At 47.3% G+C, this 15,001-nt stretch overlaps 1 protein-coding gene across 6 annotated transcripts in view; it reads right to left on the bottom strand.

The window, feature by feature from the left end:
- Positions 1-15,001, bottom strand: part of LOC133354336 (glutamate receptor ionotropic, delta-1-like) — a 255,216-nt gene that overhangs the window by 23,172 nt on the left and 217,043 nt on the right. For 5 of the 6 annotated variants that reach the window (XM_061571085.1, XM_061571086.1, XM_061571088.1 and 2 more), the window contains 5 exons: positions 9,946-10,107; positions 9,035-9,157; positions 5,795-5,896; positions 3,066-3,266; positions 184-634 (listed from right to left, as the gene is read on the bottom strand). In XM_061571085.1, coding sequence (XP_061427069.1) covers positions 184-634; positions 3,066-3,266; positions 5,795-5,896; positions 9,035-9,157; positions 9,946-10,107 — 1,039 coding nt within the window. The remainder of the gene's footprint in view (positions 1-183; positions 635-3,065; positions 3,267-5,794; positions 5,897-9,034; positions 9,158-9,945; positions 10,108-15,001) is intronic. The other variant, XM_061571084.1, reaches the window with a different exon arrangement.

Here is a 15,001-nt window from a genome sequence, read left to right as displayed (position 1 = left end):
TCGAAATGTGTCGAAACGCAAGCGCGGCGAAAGCGCGAGTGTAGGGTGAGCGGCGATATCTTTTTTCACGCGCTCCCACGTTGGGCCACCGTGCCGAACGCAACGCGGTACGGCTAAACAAAAAAACGAACCGAAGAACTTCAGGGCAGCAGCCGCGAGAACCTACGCCGTAGAAATGCTCACCCTGCTGCATCAGCGAGCCGTACACGAGCCACAGCGAGCCGGGCCACGTCCTCCCTCTGGCGTCCGCTGCCATGGTGCCCCCGGCCGGTCGTCCCTGAATTCCGCCGCCGCCGACGGTGCCGCCGACGACGCCGCCGCCGCCCTCTCGCTGGCACGCGGGACCGGCGCCCGGCACGCCGGCCACGGCCGTCCCCCCGGGGCCTCCCCGTCGCGCGCCGATCGTGTTGAGCCTGTGCACGACGAGGGCGACGATGGGAACGCAGGCGGCCAGGCCGGCCCACACGGTGGGCGCGAAGGGGGCGAGGCACGAGAAGAGGTCGCCGTGCCGCTGGTGGTGGTGCTGCTCGCGGAGCATGATGGCCACGCCGCGGTCCATGAAGCGCTTGGTGAAGTCCACGACGCTCTCGCGCTCCGGCGTGATGGTGACGGCGCCGATGCCCACGTCCGCGCGCTGCCGAGACAGAGCGGCGCACGCTCGGGATTACGCTTAGGAAAGGGGACGGCTTATCGCGCGCGTGCCCGGTGGGAGGAAGACGCGGTGCACATCGGAGGGCGCTAAGGAAAGCATGTATGTGTGTTGAACTTCTTTCGCACCGTACGTAGCCAACCGTGCTAAGTTGGCTTGGGCCGGCACGTGCGTGCAAGCCCCTGCTGATTGCTCGTCGCGGTTCAATGACCCATTGCCCACCTGACCTGCCCACCTGGCGGCGGACGTGATCGGTAAATAAATGAAGTAGCAATAGAACAAGAAAAGTATTTTGTTGTCTTATGTATTGCATTGTCCACGGTTGTTGTGAGCATTTAGGTTTTAGTGCTGTGGTTTTCCCACCTGATGATGATCGATTGTGTTGCAATCGAAACGTCGTGATTTGTTTTATATTAATTTATTTCTAACTGCGTGACTTTACCGAAAGTATAGGTTTTAGTGGTTAAATATTGGTCTGGAGAGCCAATATGCCTAATCAACTAAGACATTTTAAAAAATGTATGTGTAAAGACAATTCTAACGAGACGGAAGAAGACCAGATCCAAAATGTATCTTTGGCTCGCATCGCGATTCCAAATCGTGGATATTCACGGGGTTACATTAATTAACTGCCTCGCCTTGCATACAGGAGGTTGTGGGTTAGATCCCGACTCCGACGCCTGCTGTATATTTGGAGTTTGCACGTCTCTCCCCGTGGTCGCGTGGATTTTTCTCTGGGTCCTACGGGTTTTCACTCCACATTTAGAATCAACATCACGCGTTTAGAGTATTTGGGTGCTATAAATTTCCACGTTATAAGCCACTTCGTTGAAATATCATTTGTGGCCAGTTCGCTTCTGAAAAAGATCTATAGAGCTCAGTGGGCCTTACCTAGAAAAGAAAAAATAGCTTAGTTTACATTTTGATTTAAAGCTTTCGTGACTGCAGGGATTCATATTTTTGGTTATTTCGGTAAAGTCACATAGAAGGGAAATAAAAAAATATATTGTTTCATATTTTTATTATTTTATTATTCCCTTCTACGGGACTTTATTGAAAGAACCAAAAAAATAGCGTAGTTTACAGTTAAGCGCCTAATTCACACCAAAACGTGTGTTCCGGTTTATGCTTGGACAAACCCCGCGCATTAACAGAACTGTTGTGTGCGCCTGACGAATGAGCAGATGCTCACATTCACGAATTACATGACCATCAGACATCTTATTTTTCACACGGGATTTATTAAAGTGAAATTTGGTTTTTATTTCTCCTCTCTTTCACTTCAATACTAACAGGCACTGCCAGCGGAGAGTGCGGTGTGTGTGTGTGTGCGTCACATTTGTTGCATGCGGCTTATAGGTGGTGATCATTTTGATCCCAGGATCCATACTAGAGGCCCTCGCTTTGTGATCGTGGCGCTCATGACTGCCAAACGATTGTGCGTGGCTGCCCACTATTAATTTCCTCTCCGCACCGCACACAGAGCACTGAGCGAGATGAAAGTTGCAGTTCACGAGCCAGGGTTATAAGCGCTGTAAAGGTCATTGTACGAGTGTGTGAGTGAGACTGTGCGCGTCTGAGTGAGCCAGTAAGAAAGCGTACGTGTGTGGCTGTGCACGAGACTGTGTGGCAGTAAGCGAGTGTATGTGTGCGTGCATACGTGTCAGAGTGGGGAGCTGTAGCATAGCGGTTAGCACGCTGCACTATGACCCGAATTCGATTCTCGCTCATAGCTAACACCGGTGACGATTATCTGAACTGGTCCTGGCCTTCGACTCAGCCCCAAATGAGGACCTGGTGCGGTGTGTAAACATCGCCACTAGGAAGACAAAGGCGGCCGGGCGTGGTGCTGGCCACCCACCCCCTCGTGTGCCGTGTCGGCCTTCATAGGTGCTCACTAATAGCACTTGCCCCAACCACCTCTTCAGGCTATTAGGGGAATCTTTGTCTTTCTCTTTTTTACGTACGTGCGGGTGAGACTGTGCATGTGTGTGCGAGTACCTTGCGCGGTGCGTACACAGCGTCACTGGGGAGACAAAGGCGGCCAGGGGTGGTGATAGCTACCCACCCCCGGGTATGCTATTCCCGCCATTATAAGGACTCACTACCATCACTTGCGTAAATATACTGCTAGCGGCTATTGGGGGCCTTTGTGCGTACATGGCGTGGTGGTGTAGCAGTCGGCACACTCCGCTGTCAACCTGGCAACCCGAGTTCGATTCCCGCTCACGACCAATAACAGTGGCGATGATTTTAACCGGTCCTGGCTCTCGCATAGGTCAACTCAGCACTTGCCCCGACAGCTTGCTGAAGTTTATACGGTGGGATCTTTGTGTGTGCGTGCGCGTGCGTGCGTGTGCATGCGTGCGTGTGCGTGCGTGTGCGTGCGTGCGCATGCGTGCGTGCGTGTCCGTGCCTTGTTCAGGATCTCCCCGAACAGGCCACTCCAGGAGCCGCCAGGCCCCGGGCGGCCGTAGCTGTTGTCGGGCGCCTGGTAGACGTCGTAGGTGAAGCCCAGGTGACGCGACAGCTCCTCCAGCACGTCGACGGCGAAGCCAACGAAGCGCTTGGGCTGCCCCAGGACGTTGTCCGACATCATCACGAACGGCGGGTCCTGCTGGCAGGATGTCAGGGGGGGTAACGGCATTATGATCTTTCTCTTGGCTCTCGGTGGTTTTTGGCCCTTGGTCTGTTACAGGGTTGGCCATCCCTGATGTAGAGAGAACCACAGTTCAAATCGTGCACAAATACTGTGCAGGGTGCAATGTTAGACGCATTGTGAATATGTATTAATAATGAGATAATATATGAACCTATTAACGTATGAACTTAATGAATCAACTATTAAAGTGTTTTAATGGCAGCATAGAAACAAACTTTTTGGGCCACATTCTTTGGTTCTTTCGGTAAAGTCACGTAGAGAGAAAAAGAAAAATAAAGTGAATAAAAAGAAAATGATAAAAATGAAAAAAAAATAAAAAAACACTAATGTAGACTGTAGCCTGGTTCTTAATCTGAGTGAGTGTACTGGCAGTCTATAATGTAGACTGTAGCCTGGTCATAAAGTTTGATGATTGTACTGGCAGTCTATAATGTAGACTGTAGCCTGGTTATTAAGCTGGGTGAGTGTACTGGCAGTCTATGATGTAGACTGTAGCCTGGTTATTAAGTTTGGTGAGTGTACTGGCAGTCTATAACGTAGACTGTAGCCTGGTTATTAAGTTTTGTGAGTGTACTGGCAGTCTAAAATGTAGACTGTAGCAATGGTTATTAAGCTGGGTGAGTGTACCGGCAGTCTACAATGTAGACTGTAGCCTGGCTATTAAGTTTGATGATTGTACTGGCAGTCTATAATGTAGACTGTTGCCTGGTTATTAAGCTGGGTGAGTGTACTGGCAGTCTATATTGTAGACTGCAGCCTGGTTATTAAGTTTGATGATTGTACTGGCAGTCTATAATGTAGACTGTAGCAATGGTTATTGAGCTGGGTGAGTGTACTGGCAGTCTATAAAGTAGACTGTAGCCTGGTTATTTAGTTTGATGATTGTACTGGCAGTCTATAATGTAGAGTGTAGCAATGGTTATTAAGTTTGATGATTGTACTGGCAGTCTATAATGTTGACTGTAGCCTGGTTATTAACCTCGGTGAGCATACTGGCTGTCTATTATGTAGACTGTAGCCTGGTTATTACGTTTGGTGAGTGTACTGGCAGTCTATAATGTGGACTGTAGCAATGGTTATTAAGCTGGGTGAGTGTACTGACAGTATATAATGTAGACTTTTGCCTGGTTGTTAAACTGGGTGAGTGTACTGGCAGTCTATATTGTAGACTGTGGCCTGGTAATTAAGCTGGGTGAGTGTACTGGCAGTCTATGATGTAGACTGTAGCAATGGTTATTAAGCTGGGTGAGTGTTCTGGCAGTCTATAATGTAGACTGTAGCAATGGTTATTAAGCTGGGTGAGTGTTCTGGCAGTCTATATTGTAGACTGTAGCCTTGTTATTACGTTTGATGATTGTACTGGTAGTCTATAATGTAGACTGTAGCAATGGTTATTAAGCTGGGTGAGTGTACTGGCAGTCTATAATGTAGACTGTAGCCTGGTTATTAACCTCGGTGAGCATACTGGCTGTCTATAATGTAGACTGTAGCCTGGTTATTAACCTCGGTGAGCATACTGGCTGTCTATTATGTAGACTGTAGCAATGGGAATTAAGCTGGGTGAGTGTACTGGCAGTCTATAATGTAGACTGTAGCCTGGTTATTAACCTCGGTGAGCATACTGGCTGTCTATTATGTAGACTGTAGCAATGGTTATTAAGCTGGGTGAGTGTACTGGCAGTCTATAATGTTGACTGTAGTCTGGTTATTAACCTCGGTGAGCATACTGGCTGTCTATTATGTAGACTGTAGCAATGGTTATTAAGCTGGGTGAGTGTACTGGCAGTCTATAATGTTGACTGTAGTCTGGTTATTAACCTCGGTGAGCATACTGGCTGTCTATTATGTAGACTGTAGCAATGGTTATTAAGCTGGGTGAGTGTACTGGCAGTCTATAATGTAGACTTATTCTTTGGTTCTTTCGGTAAAATAATAAAATAAAATAATGTATAATAGGTGAGAATTTCGAAAGATTTCACCGCTACGTGTTATTGACAAAGTGTTATCGCCACGAGTGCAATTTGTACTCGCTATATCTATAGATCTGTTTTATTATTTTATATTAACTTGATGGACTTATCTCTCTTACTCTTGCATCCTTTCTTGTATTTCTCGTTGATGTAACTTGCTGACACACAGCCCCCTACTGGACGTCTGCAAAAAAAAAGCCTTCATAGCTCATCAGATTCCATCTCGAGTATAAGTAAAGATCCGGATTCTGAGATGTAATCTCCCTCGCCTCGTATGAAGGAGGTCGTTGGTTCGATCCCGACCACCTGAGGACGGCTGCTTGTGTTGTGGCCGAAACGTCCTGAGAATTATTTTATTATGTTTTTATTTTTTATTTTTATTATTTTATTATTTCCATTCTACGTGACTTTACCGAAAGAACGAAGAAGAAGAGCTACATAGCTCGGTGGGCCTTACCTGGTAACAATTTAAAATAGTTTATGGTTTACTTTTAGTCTACCACATTTGCTCACCAGTACTGTAACCACTCTGAGGGTGACTCCCTTGAGGTTGTTCTCCAGGAGCCGGTCTCTCAAGGTTCCGTTGAGTCCGTTCTTTGGGTCCCAAAGCGCGAGCTGTTCATAGCAGACCACCGAACGTCACGATCGTCGTAGGTCGCCAGAATCCACGGCGTATGATTTATGGCGTCGGCAGAGTGGGCAAAAATAAAATCGAGATTTCACCGTAGTTCCCGCAGTCAAGCAACACACAAAAGCTTTGGCTTATCGTTGGCAGAATGTAATCGGGTGGCCGTTCGTTGTAAGGCACGTGGATGTTTTTATTTCATTTTATAACAAAACATATTTTTTTCTCAAAATAAGAAAAACGGGGACAATAAAAGCAATTTATGAAAAGAGCTGCCGTGCACATAAACTGGTTGGCCGAGCCGCGACCACCATAATACGTTCTGTACGTGCTATAGGCTGGGAATAATAACCTTATCTATGTGGGTATGTTGAACTTCTTTCGCACCGTACGTAGCCAAAGGTGCCGGGGAAAGACAACAAACTAAACAATGTAGACCTCAACTTGTAAATCCGTATCAAATCGTAGATACAGTGACTCATTACATCTAAATAATTAAGGCATTTTTTTTTACAATTACGGAAAAAAAACCTTTTTATTCAGCAGTGAAATTGACCCTTTTGTGCAAATCGAGGATAACATCACATGATCGACCGCCTTTCGATACCATGTGAATTCCCGTAGCGTCTACATTCGGCCGTATCTCAACCACACCGCAGAGACGGTGTGTAGGAGGAGGAAGCGGCGCGGTGGTTCGTGGCTTCAACTGTGCACCCGGTGACCCCCGAGTTAGAATTCCGGTCACGGCTAGCATCTGTGACGAGTGATAAATGAGCCGGTTCCTGGCTCTCTCCCGTTTCTGCTTCAGCAACCCGCAATGACCAAAGTGGTGAAGTATGATCGAAAGCCCCCATGGCTGACGGTGGCATTCAGATGCCTTCATCTAGCGATGGACTGAGGACTGCAAATTATGCCTGTACTCTAAGTGTATTGTGTACACACGTGCAAGGCTATACATGATCAAAAATTAAGTGGGTTTTAAATTGAAAAGAAATCTAATTTCATAACAATTGCAATGTAATTGAATTATTTAATGCATGTTAGATGTGATGACTCACGGTGAGGGAGAAACAACGGCGTTTTAGTGTGATGGTGCGCAATAAACGTTTGACTGCCCTACATTTCATTAACATAATAATAATAACAATGCCAATGATTTACCTAAGAAAGCCTCATGGAGTGTTGAGACTGTTCCTCAAGGGTCTTGCATTTGGATTGTTTGCAGATGATTGTGATTCAGCGAATGATGTAAGTTTTAAGGATGTTCCTCCAATTCCCGCACCACCGATTAGAGTAGGCCAAAATAACCTGAAGTGGATCTCCCTCTAGTGTATGTGTGTTGAACTTCTTTCGCACCGTACTTAGCCAACCGTGCTAATTAGAGGTGCGGGGGGGGGGAGACAACCAACTAAACACAAAAATCAGTTTCGTTGAAATTAGCTTTCAATGTAGATTTAAAAGTGCATAGCGCCAGTCGCTTCCTAATATTCAAAGGAAGAGCGTTCCAGACGGCCGCAGTGGCGTGAGCGAGCGAATGCGGGGAAGTCCGGCGGCTGCACGGTCGACCCCCGGTGCGTGTGCGGTGGTGACTTGGGGAGGCAAATGCAAATGGCCACGTACGGTGGCGAAAGAAGTTCCACATACATACAGAAGAGTTATATGGCTGAAATGTGGCTGCCTACGCTTACGACTAGATCGATCCAAAAGCAAAACTTTTATGAAAGTGGGCCAGCGGAAATTATTGCATGGAGCATGATTCGTTTCGCTCATGAGGCAGCCTCAGCCAGAATTCGGAACTCCTTTAAATGAGAATAACAAACGTTCAACTAGTAACGCGCACGGCATCGATCGACTCGGAGGCACGGGAAAGGAAGGACAAAAGTGGGAAGACAGCCGGGCTATAAGCCGGTGCCAACAATTGCCCAGGGTCTGCAGACCCCTACAAAGATGCGTTTTCGGCCAATTAATGAGTGAAGAGGATATCCGGAGGACCCAGAGAAAACCCACACAAATGAATAACCCAACCGACAATTGGATACCCATTGTAATTAATATGTATTCATTAATCCCCCCCCCCTCCCCCAGGTGAAGGGCTCACATGTGACGTCATCACATATATCTCTCTATGGAACGAAACGAGAAGATTTCTCCACAAATCTGGCTGCCGCCTGATGATGCCGGTTGTAATTACTGACGAACCGTCGTACTCAGATTGTAAATGTTGTGGCTTGGCTCTCCAACACACCGGCGTGCTGTACTAGTGACGAATTGGCACGTTCTGTTTACGTGACAAACCTTACTAGTTGGCTGTGTCGGGTGGTGGCGGGTTTAACGACACATTTATATTTTACGCGATCTAACTAAAAAAAAAACCTGTGTTATGGATCATATTGGTTGCGAAAGCCTGCTAGGTGTTAAACTGTCGTCAAACTCCCTTCCCGTCGGCATCGAGCTGTCATAACCCTGGCTCGTCACAAGACGGCAGTGCGGCAAGATGCGGACTCCACCTGTGCCATCTGCGTGGGATAGACCGGTGGTGGGTCGGCCAAACAAAAATAACAAAGTTGGAGCCATTTTTTTTAGAATTCAGTGAAGAAAACCCCTCAATACAGGGTGCATCAGAAATTGTTTTTAACACTTGTGAGAATTTCCAACAACGCCACGAGAAATGTGCCCCCGGGCTCTGGTTGCCAACCCCTGGGATAGAGCGTTGCTCCCTCACACGTGTGGGGTTTTCCTCCGGGTGCTCTGTTCTTCCACATGTAAACACTCCTTTATCGGCCAGTAACGCCATATGGAGAGGACTCCAGAGCTTCGAGTGGGGGGGGGGGGGGGGAAATTCGGCGGTGGCACACCGCGTGGCAAATCGTTTTTACTGCTTGCGACGGGTGAACGCCAAAACCGAAGGGTGAAGTGGGTGAACTTGCCCAGCAGTTCGTAGCACCCCCCCCCCCAAACTTGCACTCATTACAGAAAGCACCTGCATAGGAAAAAACAACTAAATAACAATGTCCGAGTAAATTGTCGTGGTACCCCTAGCACTCGCTTCGTTACGTCTGTCGCCCCCCCCCCTCCCAGCCCGACCATGAGTGTGCGTGTTCATGGCGGCGATTGCGAGCGCTCATTACCCGGCGCACGGTTTTCTCCTGGCCGCCGTCGGCGTAGCTGGTGCCCAGGACCTCGAACTGCACGTTGGGGTTCACGCCGAGCTCATTAAACTGGAGCTCTCCCGTCAGCCCCCACACGCGCCCCTGCCAAACCCCCCGCGGACACAAAGACAAAGGATCCCACGTGTAGCCTTAACAGACTGTCGAGGGCAAGTGTTGTTAGCGAGCACCTGTGAAGAGGCACACTCATGCACGCACAGACGCACGCAGATACACACGCAGGTGATGCAAATAGAGCAAATGATGCACGTAGATACACAGAGAAAGACAAAGATCCCCCGTGGAGCCTTAACAGACTGTCAGGGGCAAGTGCTGCTAGCGAGTACCTATGAAGGGACACACACACGCAAAGACGCACGCAGATTAATGCATATACAGTCAAAGATGCACGTAGATACACTGAGAAAGACACAGATCCCCCATATACCCTTAACATCCTGTTGGAGCAAGTGCTGTTAGCGAGCACCTATGAAGGCCGGCACAGCACACGGAGAGGTGTGGGGTTGGCATGTCTGTGCTTGAGCCATCACCTTGCGGAGAATGGTAGCGCAGTGGCTAGCGCATTGTGCTACGAACCCGGCGACCTGAGTTCAATTCCCGCTCATGACGCGAACAGTTGTGAATATCTGAACTGGGTCTGGGGCCTCCCGAAGATCGACTCAGCCTTAAATCAGTACCCGGCCGTGGTGCTGGCCACCAATCCCCTCGTGCGGCACACCGGCCTTCATAGGTGCTACTCGCTATAACAGCACTTGCCCCAACAGTCTGTTCAAGGCTATATGGGGGATCTTTGTCATTGTCTTGCCATCACCTTGCACGCATCGGCGGCGCGACACCGAAGTCAGCGCGCCGCGCCACCACAAGCGCCCTACCTGGCGGATGACGTCCAGCATGGAGTGTCCGCCGTTCCAGGGCTTGGTCCAGCGCTTGAGGCAGCTCAGGCTGGCCATGCTGTGCCACTTGCGGTCCTCCAGCTTCTGGTGGAAGGCGGTGGTCAGCAGCACCACGCTGTCGTAGATGTACAGGCTGCTCACCTGCACGCACATACGTACGCAGGCGCGCACGCACACACATGCACGTACGGACAGACACGACCGTGAATACAAGGTGGAACAACACGCGAGTACAAAGAATCACGTACAATAACGAAGACTACACATGTCCCTATAGAACACACATAACCACATGCTTACAGAAATATAAACCTTACAACCACACAGAAATCACACGTAAATTTAGACAGACTGATATTTATATGCACACACACATTAATGTACACTCATTCACTTAAGTAGAACTCATACATAAACAACACGTATAAATATTGTCGTGTTCTTCATGGTTGCATGCATTCCATGCAATTGATATATCTAATTGCAGAATTGTTACGTGTGGCTGTATGTGGATATATGTGCTTTGTGTAGTATTAATTATCTCACTACGAGATGTTACGTCTCGTCTGGTATGCAGAGGAAGTCGTTGGTTCGATCCCGACCCTGACGCCTGCTGTATATTTGTAGTTTGCGTGTCTTTCTCTCCCCGTGGTCGTGTTTTTTTCTCCGGGTCCTCTGGTCCCCCCCCCCCCCACCACATTTAGAATCAACGTCACGTGTTCAGTGTTTAGCTGCTTATAAATTCACACGCGATGACAGGCCACTTTGTTGAGCTACCATTTGTGGCCAGATCACTTCTGACCTCACCTGGTAAAATAAAATAGTTTAGCTTTAGTTTGACCCCCCAGGCGAGGGTTGGCCACATTTACAATCAACATCATGCTTTTGGACTATTTGGCTACTGCTATTAATCATCACGTGATGATGAGCCACTTCGTTGAGCTATTATTTGTGGTCGCCAGGTCGCTTCTGAAAAAGAGCTACATAGCTCAGTGGGCCTTACCTGGTAAATTGAAAATAAAGGAATAGTTAATTAGTTTAAAAAGTAGTTTAAATAATGCCCTTTAGCCGGTGGGACTCTTTTTCTCTCACGAGAGGCCTTCATCGGCATGTGGGGTAAATTCAATCAACGAGTTTGTGGTATGTGGGAGAAAACTAGAGTATGTATAAATAAATAAATAAACACCCCAATGAGAGAAAGGAAATCATGTTGTCCACACTTAAAATTCAAGAAGCTACCGCTGAATTTCGATTTAAAGCTTTCGTGACTGCAGGGATTCATCTTCTTGGTTCTTTCGGTAAAGTCACGTAGAAGGGAAATAATAAAAGAATAAAAATAAAACATAATAAAATAAAATAATTCTCACGACGTTTCGGCCACAACGCAAGCAGCCGTCCGCAGGTGGAGAACAGGTCTGTCGGTAAGACAGCGTCTGAATGAGCTCATCATTATTTCCCTTCTGCGTGACTTTACCGAAAGAACCAAGAAGATGTTTTTCCTCTGGCCAATCCCTGTCCTTCCCTTCTAACGGATCCCAACCGTCGCCTCTGGGTTCCACTTTGTTTCCCGCCTATTAAATAAAGTAAATAAATGAAAACAACTGAATTAAATCACGACGTTTCGGGCACAACACAAGCGTCCTTCTTCAGGTGGTGACAACGTAGCGAAAGCACAGCCGCTTAAGTGTGTCCAAGATATGGCTGTGACGAGGAATTATATATATTTAATTTAGTTGGTTTCATTTATTTTATTTTTTACCTACGTGACTTTACCGACAAAACCAAAGAGTATGAATCCTTGCAGTCACGAAAGCTTCAAATCTAGAATTCCCGCCTATTCTGGTTCAAAACCTTTTCCTCCAATCACAGAAAAAGCCTGCCCTCCGACTAATCACCGTGAAGGTCTCTTTCCGCAAATCGGAGACCTAAGGCCTACTTTTGAATAACAGTTAGGCTGCACATTGGCTTAGGGTGAGTGTTTGTTAATTTCGGTCATTACACTTGTACTCCACCACGTCTGCTCGGAGCCAAGGAAACTCAAGTTCCACAGTCGCGTCGACCTCCCTGGCACCACGGACGTCTCCATGTATTTTAGTCATTTCAATTTGGATGCCTCTTCGGGCCGGAGCCCAGATTGCCTGGGCCAAATTTCACTTCTCTGAATTCCTAATGTAATAATTGCTGCGGAATTGAGGACATACATCATCGCACGTGTTGGATCTGAAAATACGGTCACAGTTGGTGAGATGACATTTAATTAAAAGATGTATTTATCGTACAGCGATAAAGATTTAACGTTGTTTTTAATTTGTCAGCAATGTGGGTTTTCATCTTCTACTCACGAGCAATTCTGGGACAGTCTTACTCGGAAGGAGTGTTTTTGGTAGAGTATTGCCCAAAATTCAAGTGACTACTTTAGTAACTTGAAAGATGAAAGAAATGGCAAGATTTTTTTTTAAATAAACTCCTTTTTTTTTTTTTTACCAAAGACGCTCTTGCAATTGACACTATGCTGGTATCTGTAGTTCTCGCCTGGCTAAATAGACTCGAATTGACTTGAACTCCGATTTAAAGCTTTCGTGACTGCAGGGATTCATCTTCTTGGTTCTTTCGGTAAAGTCACGCAGAAGGGAAATAATGATGAGCTCATTCAGACGCTGTCTTACCGACAGACCTGTTCTTCACCTGAGGACGGCTGCTTACGTTGTGGCCGAAACGTCGTGAGAATTGTATTTTATAATGTTTTATTTTTATTATTTTATTATTTCCCTTCTACGTGCCTTTACCGAAAGAACCAAGAAGATGACTTGAACTCCGTTGGTCTTTCAGTTGGAGTTATAGACAGGCCAAAGTGCTCTCCAGATCATTCGAGTTGATCTGGTGCAATTGAGACCAGCCATTGAACTCCTCAATCCTGATGTGACAGGCCACATTCAGAGTGATTGAGTTGCCAGCATTGAACAAATACAGGGTGGGCCATAAGTCACTACCTGATTTGAAATAGCGGTATTTTGTGTAAAAATATTTTTTTAGAATTTTATTTGCAGAAATAAAGAAGCATGAAAGTTTATGATGAACTGGAAGACACCTCAGCAGCGTGAGAGAATAGTTACAATTTATTTCAGGAACAGTTGTTCAATTATTTTAAACTTTTAAGACCCGAATGGCTCCAACTCCGCACCGTATTCGGGCGTTGATTTCCCGACTTCAGGAATCAAGAACAACGGCGGATGAAAAGCGTCGTGTTGGCAGACCTCGAAGCGGTCGATCTTCAACTTCTATCGAGCAAGGGAGGGAGAGCGTCAATAAAAAAAGAACCCGAAACATCAACGAGGAGATGCTGTGTCGCTCAATTTGGGGATCGCACGACGGCGAATCTTGGCACAGGACTCAGCTGGTGGAAGAATTGCAGTCCAGAGATCATCAAAGTCACCCAGAGTACTCGTCTGCTTTCATTGAACTTGCAGACCAAGACGATTGCTTTCATTACTAATTTAATGACGTCAGATGAAGCTAATTTTCACATTTAGCGCCTTCGTCAACAAATCTAATTGCAGGTTCTGGGGCTCATGCGTAATTATACTGGATCTCCACGATTAAATAATTTTCTATCATTTAGAGTTTTTGTTTTTATGTCATTTTTGCAAAACCTATTGGCAAAACAAATCAGGTGGTTACTTATGGCCCACCCTGTATGATCACACAGGTCACCTGTGTGATGAGCTACAACCACCACACACCACGAGCAGCACACATAACCATACACAAAGATCCACCTACGAAGGCCGGTACCGCAAACAAGAAGGTAGCTGGCCAGGCACATGCCCGGCTACCTTTGTCTCCCCAGAGCTAATGTTTACACATTGCACCATGTACTCATTTGATGTTGAGTCGATCTATGGGAGGCCCAGGACTGGCTCAAGATATTCATCAGTGGGTGTTGGCCGTGAGCGGGAAGTGAACTTGGGTCGCTGGGTTCGTAGCGCAGCGAGTTAACTGCCGTGACTCCCACTCCCCACAAACATTTATCTTAAAATATCCCCCGTGTAGCCTTAACAGACTGTAGGAGCAAGTGCTGTTAGCGAGCACCTATAAAGGCCGGCACGCCACACGAGGGGGTGGGTAGCCAACACCACACCCGGCCGCCTTTGTCTCCCTAGTGGCGATGTTTACTACACACCGCACCAGGTACTCATTTGAGGCTGAGTCAACCTAGAGGAGGCCCAGGACAGGTTCAGATAATCGTCACGGCCGCCTTTGTCTCCCTAGTGGCGATGTTTACTACACACCGCACCAGGTACTCATTTGAGGCTGAGTCAACCTAGGGGAGGCCCAGGACCGGTTCAGATAATCGTCACGGCCGCCTTTGTCTCCCTAGTGGCGATGTTTACTACACACCGCACCAGGTACTCATTTGAGGCTGAGTCAACCTAGGAGGCCCAGGACAGGTTCAGATAATCGTCACGGCCGCCTTTGTCTCCCTAGTGGCGATGTTTACTACACACCGCACCAGATACACATTTGAGGCTGAGTCAACCTAGGGGAGGCCCAGGACCGGTTCAGATAATCGTCACTGGTGTTCGCCGTGAGCGGGAATCGAACCCGGGTCACCAGGTTCGTAGCGCAGCGCGCTAACCGCTACACCACCGTTCCCCAACCACACAGACACACCACAGACACACCACAGACTACATGGCTTGACAACGCAGACACAGAGACAAGCACATTCACAAATAATTCAAGTGGGATGTTGAGAGATGGGCAAAGTGCTATAAATTGTACTTCGCGTGGCACGGAATTTGATGCAGTCCTTACAGTAAATAATAGAAATAATTGGCATCACCCTATTTATATATCTTGAAAGAGTGTTTCAATGAAAAACAACCTTCGGTTGGATTGAAATGGGGGGGGGGGGGGGGGAAACACACTTTACATAATGGATTTCGAGAACATTTGCAAATGGGATTGTATTTGAAGATGCGGGGAGACTGAAACAATGCGGCAAAGAAAACACAAACGTGGGCTGTGCGTTTGC

The sequence above is a fragment of the Lethenteron reissneri genome, chromosome 47 (genome assembly GCF_015708825.2).
Source record: "Lethenteron reissneri isolate LAM-NWPU_2019-01 chromosome 47, ASM1570882v1, whole genome shotgun sequence".
In the NCBI taxonomy this organism is placed as follows: Eukaryota; Metazoa; Chordata; class Hyperoartia; order Petromyzontiformes; family Petromyzontidae; genus Lethenteron; species Lethenteron reissneri.
The sequence above is the reverse complement of the archived record's forward strand: the minus strand, read 5'-3'. Positions and strand labels throughout refer to the sequence as shown.